The sequence below is a fragment of the Hypanus sabinus genome, chromosome 21 (genome assembly GCF_030144855.1).
Source record: "Hypanus sabinus isolate sHypSab1 chromosome 21, sHypSab1.hap1, whole genome shotgun sequence".
Lineage (NCBI taxonomy): Eukaryota > Metazoa > Chordata > Chondrichthyes > Myliobatiformes > Dasyatidae > Hypanus > Hypanus sabinus.
Window position 1 is genome coordinate 69,282,124 of NC_082726.1, and position 14,558 is coordinate 69,296,681.

The window sequence follows — 14,558 nt, forward strand, 5'->3', positions numbered from 1 at the left end:
CATGACCCATCCTTGCTTGCAAAGACTGAGCCTTTGATGGACACTACTTTTATACCCAGTCAAGATACCTCACCTGCTACCAATTAGCCTGTTTAATGTGGCGTCTTCCAAACCGGTGTTACTTGAATATTCTGTGCACTTTTCAATCTTATTTTAACTCTGTTCCAACTTTTGTTGAGTGTGTTGCAGCCATCAAATTCTAAATTTGTGTATATTTACAAAATACAATTAAGTTGGTCAGTAAAACTATTGAATATCTTTTCTTTGTACTTTTGTCAGTTAAATAAATGATCACGTGAATTAACATACCACAGATTTTTGTTTTCATTGCATTTTGGAAAATATCCCAACTTTTCTGGAAATGGGGTTTGTAGTTAAACCATTTTTCCCAGTATGAATCAAATTGTTCCAGCTTATGGTTAACAGATGCTCTTATCTTCCCCATTTTGTAAATGTCCATGAATTTAAAGTTGGGCTCTCCTGTGATAACCATTTCCTAGTAAGAGTCTTTTTACCAGCTACCAACAGTATATTCATTAAATATTTATCTCTTTTCAACCATTCTTGGGGTATATACCCAAAATATATGGTCCTACTCTCTAAGGGTATTTCACATTTAAAGATGTCTTGTAGGGCATTGTGTATCTCCCTCCAGTAGTCTTTGATAACAGGGCAGTCCCAAAAATATGATAATGATTTGAATTTTTTGTAATTAATTAATGAATATGATATAGTTGGGATCACAGAGACATGGCTCCAGGGTGACCAAGGATGGGAACTCAACATCCAGGGATATTCAATATTCAGGAGGGACAGACAGGAAAGAAAGGGAGGTGGGGTAGCATTGCTGGTTAGAGAGGAGATTAACGCAATAGAAAGGAAGGACATTAGCCTGGAGGATGTGAAATCGATGTGGGTAGAGCTGCATAAAACTAAGGGGCAGAAAACGCTGGTGGGAGTTGTGTACAGGCCACCTAACAGTAGTAGTGAGGTTGGGAATGGCATTAAACAGGAAATTAGAAATGCATGCAATAAAGGAACAGTAGTTATAATGGGTGACTTCAATCTACATATAGATTGGGTGAACCAAATTGGTAAGGGTGCTGAGGAAGAAGATTTCTTGGAATGTATGCGGATTGGTTTTCTGAACCAACATGTCGAGGAACCAACTAGAGAGCAGACCATTCTAGATTGGGTATTGAGCAATGAGGAAGGGTTAGTTAGCAGTCTTGTGGTGCGAGGCCCCCTGGGTAAGAGTAACCATAATATGGTGGAATTCTTCATTAAGATGGAGAGTGACATAGTTAATTCAGAAACAAAGGTTCTGAACTTAAATAAGGGTAGCTTTGAAGGTATGAGATGGGAATTAGCTAAGATAGACTGGCAAATGATACTTAAAGGGTTGATGGTGGATATGCAATGGCAAGCATTTAAAGATTGCATGGATGAACTACAACAATTGTTCACCCCAGTTTGGCAAAAGAACCAGGGCAGGTAGTGCACCCGTGGCTGACAAGGGAAATTAGGGATAGTGTCAAGTCCAAAGACGAAACATATAAATTAGCAAAAAAAAAGCAGCACACCTGAGGACTGGGAGAAATTCAGAGACCAGCAGAGGAGGACAAAGGGCTTAATTAGGAAAGGGAAAAAAGATTATGAGAGAAAGCTGGCAGGGAACATAAAAACTGACTGTAAAAGCTTTTATAGATCCATGAAAAGAAAAAGATTGGTCAAGACAAATGTAGGTCCTTTACAGTCAGAAACAAGTGAATTGATCATAGGGAACAAAAAATAATCTTCCAGAAATAGTAAGGGACCGCGGGTCTAGTGAGATGGAGGAACTGAGGGAAATACATGTTAGTAGGGAAGTGGTGTTAGGTAAATTGAAGGGATTAAAGGCAGATAAATCCCCAGAGCCAGATGGTCTGCATCCCAGAGTGCTTAAGGAAGTAGCCCAAGAAATAGTGGATGCATTAGTGATAATTTTTCAAAACTCCTTAGATTCTGGATTAGTTCCTGAGGATTGGAGGGTGGCTAATGTAACCCCACTTTTTAAAAAAGGAGGGAGAGAGAAACCAGGGAATTATAGACTGGTTAGTCTGACATCGGTGGTGGGGAAAATGCTAGAGTCGGTTATCAAAGATATGATAACAGCACATTTGGAAAGAGGTGAAATCATCGGACAAAGTCAGCATGGATTTGTGAAAGGAAAATCATGTCTGACGAATCTTACAGAATTTTTTGAAGATTTAACTAGTAGAGTGGATAGGGGAGAGCCAGTGGATGTGGTATATTTAGGTTTTCAAAAGGCTTTTGACAAGGTCCCACACAGGAGATTAGTGTGCAAACTTAAAGCGCATGATATTGGGGGTATGGTATTGATGTGGATAGAGAATTGGTTGGCAGACAGGAAGCAAAGTGTGGGAGTAAATGGGACCTTTTCAGAATGGCAGGCAGTGACTAGTGGGGTACTGCAAGGCTCAGTGCTAGGACCCCAGTTGTTTACAATATATATTAATGATTTAGACGAGGGAATTAAATGCAGCATCTCAAAGTTTGCGAATGACACGAAGCTGGGCGGCGGTGTTAGCTGTGAGGAGGATGCAGGGTGACTTGGATAGGTTAGGTGAGTGGGCAAATTCATGGCAGATGCAATTTAATGTGGATAAATGTGAGGTTATCCACTTTGGTTGCAAGAACAGGAAAACAGATTATTATCTGAACGGAAAAGGGGAGGTGCAACGAGACCTGGGTGTCATTGTACACCAGTCATTGAAGGTGGACATGCCGGTACAGCATGTGGTGAAAAAGGCAAATGGTATGTTGGCATTCATAGCAAAAGTATTTGAGTACAGGAGCAGGGAGGTTCTACTGCAGTTGTACAAGGCCTTGGTGAGACCGCACCTAGAATATTGTGTGCAGTTTTGGTCCCCTAATCTGAGGAAAGACATTCTTGTCATAGAGGGAGTACAAAGAAGGTTCACCAGATTGATTCCTGAGATGGCAGGACTTTCATATGAAGAAAGACTGGATCGACTAGGCTTATACAGACTGGAATTTAGAAGATTGGGGGGGGGGGGGGGAATCTTATTGAAATGTATAAAATTCTAAAGGGATTGGACAGGCTAGATGCAGGAAGATTGTTTCCAATGTTGGGGAAGTCCAGAATGAGGGGTCGCAGTTTAAGGATAAAGGGGAAGCCTTTTAGGACCGAGATGAGGAAAAACTTCTTCACACAGGGAGTGGTGAAACTGTGGAATTCTCTGCCACAGGAAACAGTTGAGGCCGGTTCATTGGCTTTATTTAAGAGGGAGTTAGATATGACCCTTGTGGCTAAAGGGATCAGGGGGTATGGAGAGAAAGCAGGTACAGGGTTCTGAGTTGGATGATCAGCCACGATCATACTGAATGGTGATCCAGGCTCGAAGGGCCAAATGGCCTACTCCTGCACCTATTTTCTATGTTTCTATATTTTGATTTGCACAATTTCTCCAGCAAACAGGGAGATTACTAACATAATGGGATTTCTGAGAGGGTGTAATAAAATATCTTATCAAGCTTTTCCATCTGAACTCCATCCATTTCTGTGAAGGTATGAAGGTATATTTGGTACACTTCCATTGATACCTCCATATTATTGTCCATTCTTCCTCAGATGTAATTATCCCTCTTTCCTTCTCCCATTTTGTTTTAATATATGAAGTCGAATGTGTTTTAAGATTTGACAACCCCTTATACATGCTTGAAATGATTCTACTACCGTTATCTGAATTATATGCTTTTCTAAATAGCTCTATCAAGCATGTACTTGCCTTGGTTACATTTTTAAATGTCTTATTAACATATTGTTGTATCTGTAAATACCAATAAAAATCTTGTTTTTCTAGTAAGTGTTTCTCTTTAAGCATTTCAAAACTGCACAGTGTTCCTTCTTTCATTATGTTGCAAAGAACTGTTATTCCTTTAGCTGTCCAGTCCTTCAATCTAGCATCCAGTTTATTCAGCGTAAAATCCGAGTCATATGTACACTATTTAAGAATTGCAAAATCTCGCCCTAGATTATATTCTTTTATAGTAGTTTTCCATATTTTAAGAGTCAATTTCACCCATGGGTTATCAATAGTATTCATGTACCTTTGCCGGTTGTTATCAGCCAAAATTGCATGTCTGGGGATGGGAAGTACCCGCTCCTCAATGTTTTTCCATTGAGCGTCATATGATGGGTTGCACCAACGTATCACAGTTCTCAACTGTGCTGCAAAATAATAATCTCTAAGAGAAGGTAGGCCCCATCCCCACTTTTCCTTTGCTAATTGCAAAGTTTTGAGACTAACTCTAGGCCTTTTACCTTGCCAAATATACCTTGATAACATCTTGTTCCATTCATTGAATTGATTTTGATTAATCTCTATTGGTCGTGTCTGAAAGAGATATAACAGTCTGGGCAGTATATTCATTTTAATAGACTCAATCCTTGAACTGAGACTAAAAGAAGGAATCAGGTTCCATCTTGCCATATCTTCCTTAATTTTTTTTTATATAAAGGCTGGTAATTGCATTCTGATAATTTTGCCAAATCTTTTGGCATAATGATGCCCAAATATTCGAAAGACTCTGTTTGCCATGCCCAGGGATATCTACTTTCAATTTCTCTTGGTGGGCTATAGTAATATGAAAGTAATTGGGTTTTATCTATGTTGATCTTGTATCCTGATAATTGACCATATTGTTCAAAGGATTGCATCAATTTAGGTAGAGTATGTTGGTTGCCCTAGATAGACCAAAATGTCATCCGCGTAACAAGCCAATTTATGCTCTGTCCCTTTAATAGTAATTCCCCTGATCTTCATTTTGTCTGATGCATAGAGATAATGGTTCCAGATATAATGTGAAGAGTAGCAGTGACCATGCACAACCCTGTCTCGTGCCCCTTTCTAGAGTAAGACTATTTGATAAATATCCATTGATTTTAATCCTAGCAGTAGGGTTGTCATATAGTGTTTGTATAGTTTTAAAAATTGTGTCTTGGAAACCAAGTCTATCTAAAACTCTGTAAAGAAAATTCCAATTAACCAAACCAAATGCCTTTTCAGTGTCCACACTTATCACTATTGCTTCGACTTTATTTTTTGTATATGATCCATAATGTGAAGTGTCCTTCGTATATTTTCTTGTGTTTGGCGTTGTCGTATAAAACCTGTCTGATTGTTATGTATCAGTATGGGTAGAAACTCTTCTAATCGTTTAGCCATGATGGAGGAAAATAATCTATAATCTACATTAAGAACAGATATTGGTCTAAATGACCCGCATTCCATTTTATCCTTGCCTTCTTTTGGTATAGCTGAGATTATTGCTTCCTTCCAATTGAGTGGCATTTGTGCCTTTTTTAGAGCCCAGTTCAGTGTGGAGAGTTGAACAGGAGTTAACTCATTTTAAAATTCTTTGTACCACTCTGCCTTATACCCATCTGATCCTGGTGACTTGCTTAATTTAAGCCTACTAATTGCAGCTTTTAATTCAACTTCAGTTATGTCAGCAGTCATCATCCTATTTTGTTCTTTGCTTAAATTGGGTAACTAGAGAATTCAGAAAGGTGTCAATTTGGGTTATGGTTCCCCCTGGAACTTTGGAATATAGAGTTTTGTAAAAGACTTCAAAAGTTTCTTGAATTTCACTTAGCTTGTTTTTTATCATTTTTGTTCTTGGATCCCTAATTCTATGAATTGTATTTACTGCTTTTTTTTTCAGTTTCCATGCCAGTATTTTCATAGTCTTAGATGCACTTTCATAATGTCTCTGTTTCAGAAACATTAATTTTTTCTTGATTTCTTGCATAGCCAAACTATTAATTTCATTCCTAATCTTTTTAATTTCCTCTAATGTATCCTGTGCCAAATTCAATGTGTTTTTTCTCTAGTTCCTTCAGCCTATTTTGTAATTCCTCTAATGTTTTATTCCTTTCTTTTTCTTATATGACGATATTGCTATAATTTTCCCTCTTAAGACGGCCTTCAGAGTATCCCATACAAGGGGAGGTGAAACCTCTCCATTATCATTGAATTCTAAGTAGAGACGAATTTCTTTTTTAATTTGTTCCTTAAAGTACGGATCATTGAGTAGACTTGAATTTAGTTTCCAAATAGTATTCTTTGGTTGTCGGTCAAAATCAACAGATAAATATATGGGTGCATGGTCACTTACATCCATTATCCCAATTCCACAGGTGTTTATTTTGTCTTTGTCTTTTCCAAATGTTATGAAATAGTCTATTCTTGTATATACAGAATGGGGAGCAGAATAATGAGTGTAATCCCTTCTGTCGGGGAAAAGGTCCCTCCATATATCAATTAAATCAACATCCTCAAAAAGTGTATTAACTCTCTTATGTAAGGATTTTGTTTCATAGGTTTTTCTATTGGACGCGTCTAAGTTTGGTTGTAATTGTAATTTTAAGTCTCCCCCACATATCAGGAGACCTTCTGTTTCTGCTACCATAATATCAGTAATTTTCTGAAGAAACCAATAGCACTTCCCAGGGTTGCGTATATATTCAATAGAGTATCTGAATTTCCATCTATATTCCCCCTTACCAGAATATATCTGCCCTCCTTATCTCCCATTTTGAATACTTTTTCAAAATTTAGCTTGCTTGAGATAAGAACAGTAACTCCTCTCCCATGTCCTGATTTATATGGAGAAAAACAAATTAGTGAAGCCCATTCTCTTTAGTTTTCCATGCTCATTATCACTTAAGTGAGTTTCCTGTAACTATACTACATGGACTTGTTCTTTTTTCATTTTGGATAGAATTCTATTCCGTTTGATTGGATTTAACAGCCCATTGACAGTAAAAGAAATGAATTTTACTTTGTCCTTAGCCATCTGTATTTATCTGTCAATGTATCATTGAAATTAGCAGAATAAAACTTAATCGATCTACTCCCTGAACAAATAATAACCAAGAAACGCAAATAATAACAAAAAAGGCAACAAAGGTGTGATTCCAAGGTTGAGGTCTCTAGTAGATAACCCTGGGTTGAGCTAGAGGAAATGTCTAGCCCCTCTTACCTGTGAGTTGAGGGCTCCCATTGCAGTATCCATAAAAGTCAGCGAACAAATCAATTACACAGAAAAGATTTCCCTGTGTACTCCTCCTATATAGTTGGCCTTCCTTATCCGCGAGGGATTGGATCCGGGACCCCTTGCGGATACCAAAATTCGCGCCCCTTATTCAACATGTCTCACTGTGGTAGATCTTAGGACCCAGCGGAACCCCAGACCTTATTTAACCTGTCTCAGTGTGGTGGACGTTAAGACCCAGCGGCAGAGATCTGAATCTGCAGTTTTTCTGTTTATGAAAATAATCATGATCGCGATTGAAAATAAAGTGGAAATAATAAAGCAATCAGAAAGAGGTGAAACGCCAGCGGTCATTGGAAAAGCGTTAGGCTACAGTCAGTGAACGACCTGAACATTTTAATGGATAAAGTGAGAAAGGCTCTGCCCCAGTGAAAGCTACAATTATTACTAAGCAACGCAGTGATTTAATTATTGGGTTTTGGGGTTCTGGGTTTTTGATCCTCACATCAACCCGGCACGGTGGAGAGCGCACTCGATAGCGGTCTGTCACTGGATCGAACTCGGGAAGAAGTTCCCGATCCTGGTGCTGAAATATACGTTCTTATGTGTTTTATGTGCATAGAAAGGTAAAATATATACTAACGCAAACGTTTGACTAACTGACGCTAAATAGTACCGGATGTACCTGTTCCGACTTACTGAATAAGAGAACTTCCAATTTCTTTCGATCCTGATCCACCGTAACCTACACATATCCTCCCGTATGCTTTAAATCATCTCTAGATTACTTATAATACCTAATACAATGTAAGAGCTATGTAAAATAGTTGTTATATTGCATTGTTTAGGGAATAATGACAAGAAAAAAAGTCTGCACATGCTTAAAATCAATTGCTGGAAGAGCACTTACGGGTTTTCGCAATTCGTTGAATTCGCGCATGCGGAATTTGCGGATAATGAGGGCCGACTGTATGTATGTATGTATGTATGTATGTGTGCTTGTGTGTGTGTGTGTGTGTGTGTGTGTGTGTGTGTATATATATATATACACACACACACATATACTCATATATATATATATACATACACACACACACACACATATATATTCCCATTTTGGTGGGAAAAAAGGAGTAAGTGAGTGAATAAAGAAGGATAACTGAGTAATATAGAATCCACATTATAATAAGTATTTCTCGAGATAGGTATATCACCATCTATTTTTGCTTCCGTTTAGCTTCTCAACATTTTTAAAGTTAGCCAAACCTTATGGCTCTTCTGGAAGGGGTGAAGGCTGTCTTTGGAAAACTACCAGTCTCTTCCTGATATACTTCTCTCGCCCTCCTCCCGCTTTCTTGATTCTCACACTATTTCCCAAGCAGAGTGGGATAATTCCTCTGCCAGGCTTTCCCTTGGTTTAATCACGCTGATGGGCAACCCTCTGGCCTTCATGTCTGTAGTCGCTTCTTCCACTGTCTGATAAAGTTGGATCTCATCTTGATAAAACACTTGAAGTTTAGCAGGGTACGAAGTTTGAAATCTAATCCTTTCTTGCTTTAGTATTCACTTTACTTCAGAGTATTCTTTACGTTTCTGCAGGACCGCTGGGGAGGGGGGTATCTTGATCGAAATATATTAATTTACCGTCTAAAAGCGCTCTTTTCTTACCCCAGGCCGTTCATAGAATCTCCGCCTTGGTACTGTATTGAAGGAATTTAATTACTATTGAGCGTGGGCTTATCTTCTGTCTGGGTAGGCCGCGGGACGATCGCACAATGCGTTCTCTCAATTTCCATCTCCATAGTCAGAAGAATCTCCAGCGCATCCCACAGCAACTTTCGTACAAACTCCGTCATAGACAAACCCTCCGTTCCTTCGGGAACATTGTATATCCTGATATTTTTGCGCAGTGAATTTCCCTCCAGGTCAAGCAGTTTAATTTCTCATTGATTTAATATTTTTATCATCTTACTTAGCATCTGTTCCACGTTTTGCACGCAATCTTCCACCTTCTCAATTCGAGTCTCTGCCACTGCTATTTTTTGATTGATGTTGGCGAACTTAATATCATGTAGATGCTGTTTTATATCTTTTTGGAACTCCCGTATCTCTGTCAAAATTTTTATCTTATTTGCTGCTTCGCCTGAACAAGGCCTGTCATCTGCCTCGCTAGCACCTCCCAATGCACACTTGCTAGATCATTTCTGAGACCATCAAATTTGGTCCTTCTCCAATTTAGAATATCAACCTACAAACCAGACCTATCTCCTTGCATATTTACTTTGAAACTAATACCATTGTGGTCACTGGATGCAAAGTGTTCCCCTGCACAAACCTCTGTCATCTGCTCCGTCTCATTCACTGACAGTTGGCGAGAAATAAGCAATAAGACAACTTTGAACTGTTTCCCTCATTGCAGTTTTAAGCATTTAGACTTGGAGTTGCCAGAAATGGCTGGGAGTTAAAATGTAACAATTACACTTCAACAACTCAGGAACTATGATGAATTTGAAAGTACCAACGAACATCTTAAATGTTACAATGAAAATGAAGATTCTGAGGATACAAATCATCAAAAGAATTTTATGAAGGAAATCCATTATCTGCACTAGGTGTCTGTTCTGATTTTGTTCATTTACTATAAATCAAAAGAACATAGCAGTGTACACTGGATGAATTCCTCTGTCAGTAACTATTAAGAACAAATACAGTTTTACAGTATTGGAGTAGTATTGGTAGTGTTCTAATTTGTTCTGTATTTCATTTAAATGCATAATTTGTTACTCAATTAAATGGTAGTTTGTCTTTTAGATACCTTTCTAACTATTTCCATGAAAGTTTGGCTAATTGGGATAGCCACTTAATTGGGCCAAAATGTACTGGTCCCAATGTATACTAATTAACTGGAATGCATTGAATAGGTATATGGTTCAGAAAGGTTTCAAAGGCTATGGGCCAAATGTGGGCATATGGAACTAGCTTGGATGGAGCAGCTAGGACAGCACGGACCAGTTGGACCAACGTTTCCATGTTGTATAACTGCATCTTATTTTTCAATCAGTAATATTCATTAAGCAAGGGAAGATTCGATCAAAAACAAGAGAAAATCTGCAGGTGCTGGAAATCCAAGCAATGCACAGAAAATGCTGGAGGAACTCAGCAGGCCAAGCAGCATCTATGGAAAAGAATACAGTCCATGTTTCGGGCCAAGATCTTTTATCAGGATTGGAGGAAAAAAGAGATGAGGTAGGCCTTTTTCCTCTGATGCCTCATCTTTTTTCTCCAATCCTGATGAAAGGTCTTGGCCTGAACATTGTACTCTTTTCCATAGATGCTGCCTCACCTGCTGAGTTCCTCCAGTATTTTGTGAAGATTGGATCAATGGAGAACGGAGATAATTTCACACAAAACCAAACCATAATATTGGGTGTATTTTTTTTCCTCAGAAATTTTCTCCTATGCAGATCAGATTAAGTTTTCTGAGTCCTGTTGAGTTCACATTTATATTCCAAATCACAATTTGATAAGTATATAAACTTATGGGAGAACACAGAACATCGGGAGCTGCAGGTTAGTTGCCGTGGGCTGTGTGTCCAGAGACCTAAGCCTTTCTGGGGTTGACTCTCTAGGCGCAGAATTCAGAAAAGGCGATGCAATAGACTTTTAACATCATAAATCAGCGAGTTGTTTGTTATGTCTCCTCTCTCACTGTATAACGCGGATACCTTTTCCCCTTATTAGGGAGAGAGAGAGAGAGAGCCTGTGGTATGTGGAATTACCAAGAATTTATTTAATAACAGAGATATTTACCTCCAACAAAGGCATCACCAGCTCCATTTGTATCGACAATGTCATCTCGTTTAATATCCAAGACAGGATAAGCAGTCACATTATCAGCTGTGGGAAAGCAAATCATGTATACATGTGAATTTCTGCCAAGTATTACCGTGTAAAATAGTAATAATAATAAAAACTGATTTTAAAAAGCTAGTTCTGTTCTGATACACAAAATAGTGCTAGGTAGCTTTAAATTAATGTGTTTACCTTTATTTAACACTCTTATAGGCAGAACAGCCCTGCCTTTGTACAATGATACAAAGCACAAAAAATTCAATAAGCAACTCGTTGGTTTTGCAACATAATTCCAGAAGAGAAATTTGATTCTGAACTGAGAAGGCATGACTATACACCTCTAATGCATTACAAATGCCATAATAACTATTTAATTGGAGAGAAAATTGTATTACAGTACAGTGCAAAGGTCTTAGGCACATATATAAAGCTAGAGTGCTTAAAAGTTTTATGCAGTACTATAATTGTCAATGTGGAGTGGAGGGCAAGTTTGTAAATCTGGCAGGAGCAAATGATGTTGGGAATGGTGTGGGTGGAGCACTGCGGGAGGGGTGTGGTGCAGGTGGCAGAGAAGGAGTGCCAGGGGTGGGGGTAATGCAGCCCTGTGAGACTATGAAAGGTAATTTGATTCTAAGCAATTGGTTTACTGGACTGTGCAGTCATCAACATCCTTGCTATTGTGTATGTGTGTGTGTGTGTGTGTGTGTGTGTGTGTGTATATATATCTAAGACTTTTGCACAGTAGTATAGTTGCATACATTTTACTGTTTATTACAATTATAACTGAGAAATTCTCAAGGACTCCACAAAGCTGCTTCATTTCAGTTTATCCACAAACAATCGATTAGTCTTGGCTAAAAGCAGTAGCAGTGGGGAATCAGCATTCAGGATGGCATTGAGAATCCAGAGTCCGTGCATCAGAAGCACACAAAGACACTGCATTAATGGCAGATCCTGCACCCCACCTCACCAATGCCTCGTCATTCCACCTACACCATCAAGCACCTTGTGTTCCAGCTGTGCTAGAGCCGGCTGTTTCCAAACTGATCTCAGTACCTGTGAAATCAAATCACTTACAATCTTAAGGATAACTGGGATGCAAATTTATTAAAAATTATATAGGTTGATAAAAAACTAATGAATCCAATGCAAAGTTGTACATAATGAATTGTAAAATCACTATAGTTTAGATTGTTTTCTATTGACCTTTCCTTATTTGTAATGACATTCCAACACATTCAGAATAAATGTCTTTATTCATGCAAATGAAAGGATAAAATATGGTTATTCAAGCTGATTTACCAACACTAACATGTTTTCACACCTGGGGTAATTACATTCAATGCAGCTTTAATTGCACAGACAACAAACATTTATTTCAATTTCCTGGCAGTGGTCTGTATAAAATTAAAAAGCTTCTCTCCCTGCACAACCTTGAACTGATTTTTCTTCCCATTTAATGTGAAGCAAGCTTCTCAACATTCTCCAACGGAAGCATGGACAATCAACAATTTGCTCTCGAGTCCTTACTAATACCTCTTTTCATTTAGTATCCAGTCAGTGCTTTGATTGTGAAAGGGATTTTTAACTGATTTAACAGATTTGATCAACCTAAGGATAAAATATTAAAGTCAGTATTTATTTCTTGCATTTTGCATCTAGGCTACAGAAGATAATTAAATGTGGTATTTATCTACATTTGAGGAGTGATTAAAGAAGAAGTTTCTGAAGGACTTGGCAATTCCTATCACTAGAGCATCAACTCATAGTCTTGCAGCACAGTAACAGGCCCTTCATCCCAACTGTTGCAGGCCGACCTAGATGCCCATCTGAGTTAGTCCATTTAGCCATTTCTTATCCTGTCAAAATGTCTGTTAAATGTTAATAAGCCTGCTTCAACCACTTCTGCTAGTAGCTCATTTGACATTATATACCACCCTTAAAAATTCTGACTGCATACATCTTTCTTTCTTTTTCCAATATTTATATTAAATTTCATATACACAAATACAGAATTCATAAGGATACTTAATATAAATCTAAATAAGACAGCACAAAATGCACTATAAATCACACCGATACAATCACGGTTTCCCATATTCATGATCAGTTAAATAAGATAAATTGAATTTTGAAATACAATAATAATATGGTTAATTATATTATGTAAAAAAAAAATGTACCCACTACCAAGACAAAGCTAGTTGGTGAAAAAAAATCAAGAAAATAAAAAGAGTACTTTACCATATAGTGTTTTATAATAATAGCCCAGATCTATATTTTAGTAACAATAACAATTCAAAGATTTTTAAAATAGTTCAGAAAGGGTCCCCATAGCATTTGAAAATCTTGGTTAGAATCAGAAATTGAACAATGAATCTTCTCTAAATTTAAACATGAAATAGCATCGCATAACCATTGAGCAAGTGTGGGGGGGGGGGGGGAGAGACCTCCTTCTATTTAAGCAAGATCGCCCTTCTAGCCATAAGAGAAATAAAAGCCAGTACCCACAAATGAGAAAGCTCCAAAATTATAGCCTTAACAATATCAAATAAGGCAGTCAAAGGATTGGGCTTCAAATTAACTTTAAAAAGTTTGGAATACAGGTAGCCGCCGTTTTTCAAACGTTCACTTTATGACAGCTCGCTGTTACAAAAGACCTACATTAGTATCTGTTTTCGCTAACCAAAGAGGATTTTCGCTTTTACGAGAAAAAGATGCCTGCTTTATACGTGTGTTTACCCCGAGAAAGACTACAATGACCGTGAAGCCTTGTGCGGGCAGTTGCTTGCCCATGCATGTTTTACTACATGTTAATGTTATTTTAGGTTTTATGTGTTATTTGGTTTGATTTGGTAGGTTATTTCTTTGGATCTAGGAACGCTCAAAAATTTTTCCCATATAAACTAATGGTAATTGCTCCTTCGCTTTACGACATTTTGGCTTACAAACGGTATAATAGGAATGCTCTACCTTCGAATAATGGAGAAAACCTGTACATCTTTCCAATATTTTTCAAGGCTTGAACATGACCAAAACATATGAATTAATGAAGCCTCTCCATTATTACATCTATCACAATAAGGAGATATATCTGCAAAAAAACAAGAGAGCTTGTCTTTAGACATATGAGCCCTATGTACCACTTTAAATTGTAGGAGGGAATGATGAGCACATAATGATGAAGAATTAACCGTTTTGAAAATAGCCCTCCAGGTCTCATCAGATAATGAAGGCTGTAAATCCTTTTCCCAATCTTTTAAAATTTTGTCTAAAGGAGGCATTCTCAATCGCAACAACAGACCACAAATTAAAAATTACATCTATTATGTTCTTATCCGGGCTGGTAGGAAATATATGTAGTTCAGAGCTTAAAAAATCTCTAATCTGTAGATATCGAAAAAAGTGCATATTTGACAGGTTATATTTCATTGACAGTTGCTCAAAAGAAGAAAGAATCCCTCCAACAAACTGATCCTGAAATTGTTTAATGTTTAATCTATCCCATTCTCTGAAAAACATCAGTCGTAGATGGTTTAAAAAAAATAAGAAAAAATAGGACTAGAAAGGGAAAATCTCATTAAACTGAAATGTTTTCTAAACTGTAGGCAGATCTTCAAAGT

At 37.8% G+C, this 14,558-nt stretch overlaps 1 protein-coding gene across 3 annotated transcripts in view; it reads right to left on the reverse strand.

Moving 5' to 3' along the window:
- The window catches only part of LOC132379180 (adenosine kinase-like), a 298,065-nt gene that overhangs the window by 14,291 nt on the left and 269,216 nt on the right, over positions 1 to 14,558 (reverse strand). For all 3 annotated transcript variants that reach the window (XM_059946851.1, XM_059946849.1, XM_059946850.1), the window contains one exon: positions 10,894 to 10,980. In XM_059946851.1, coding sequence (XP_059802834.1) covers positions 10,894 to 10,980 — 87 coding nt within the window. The remainder of the gene's footprint in view (positions 1 to 10,893; positions 10,981 to 14,558) is intronic.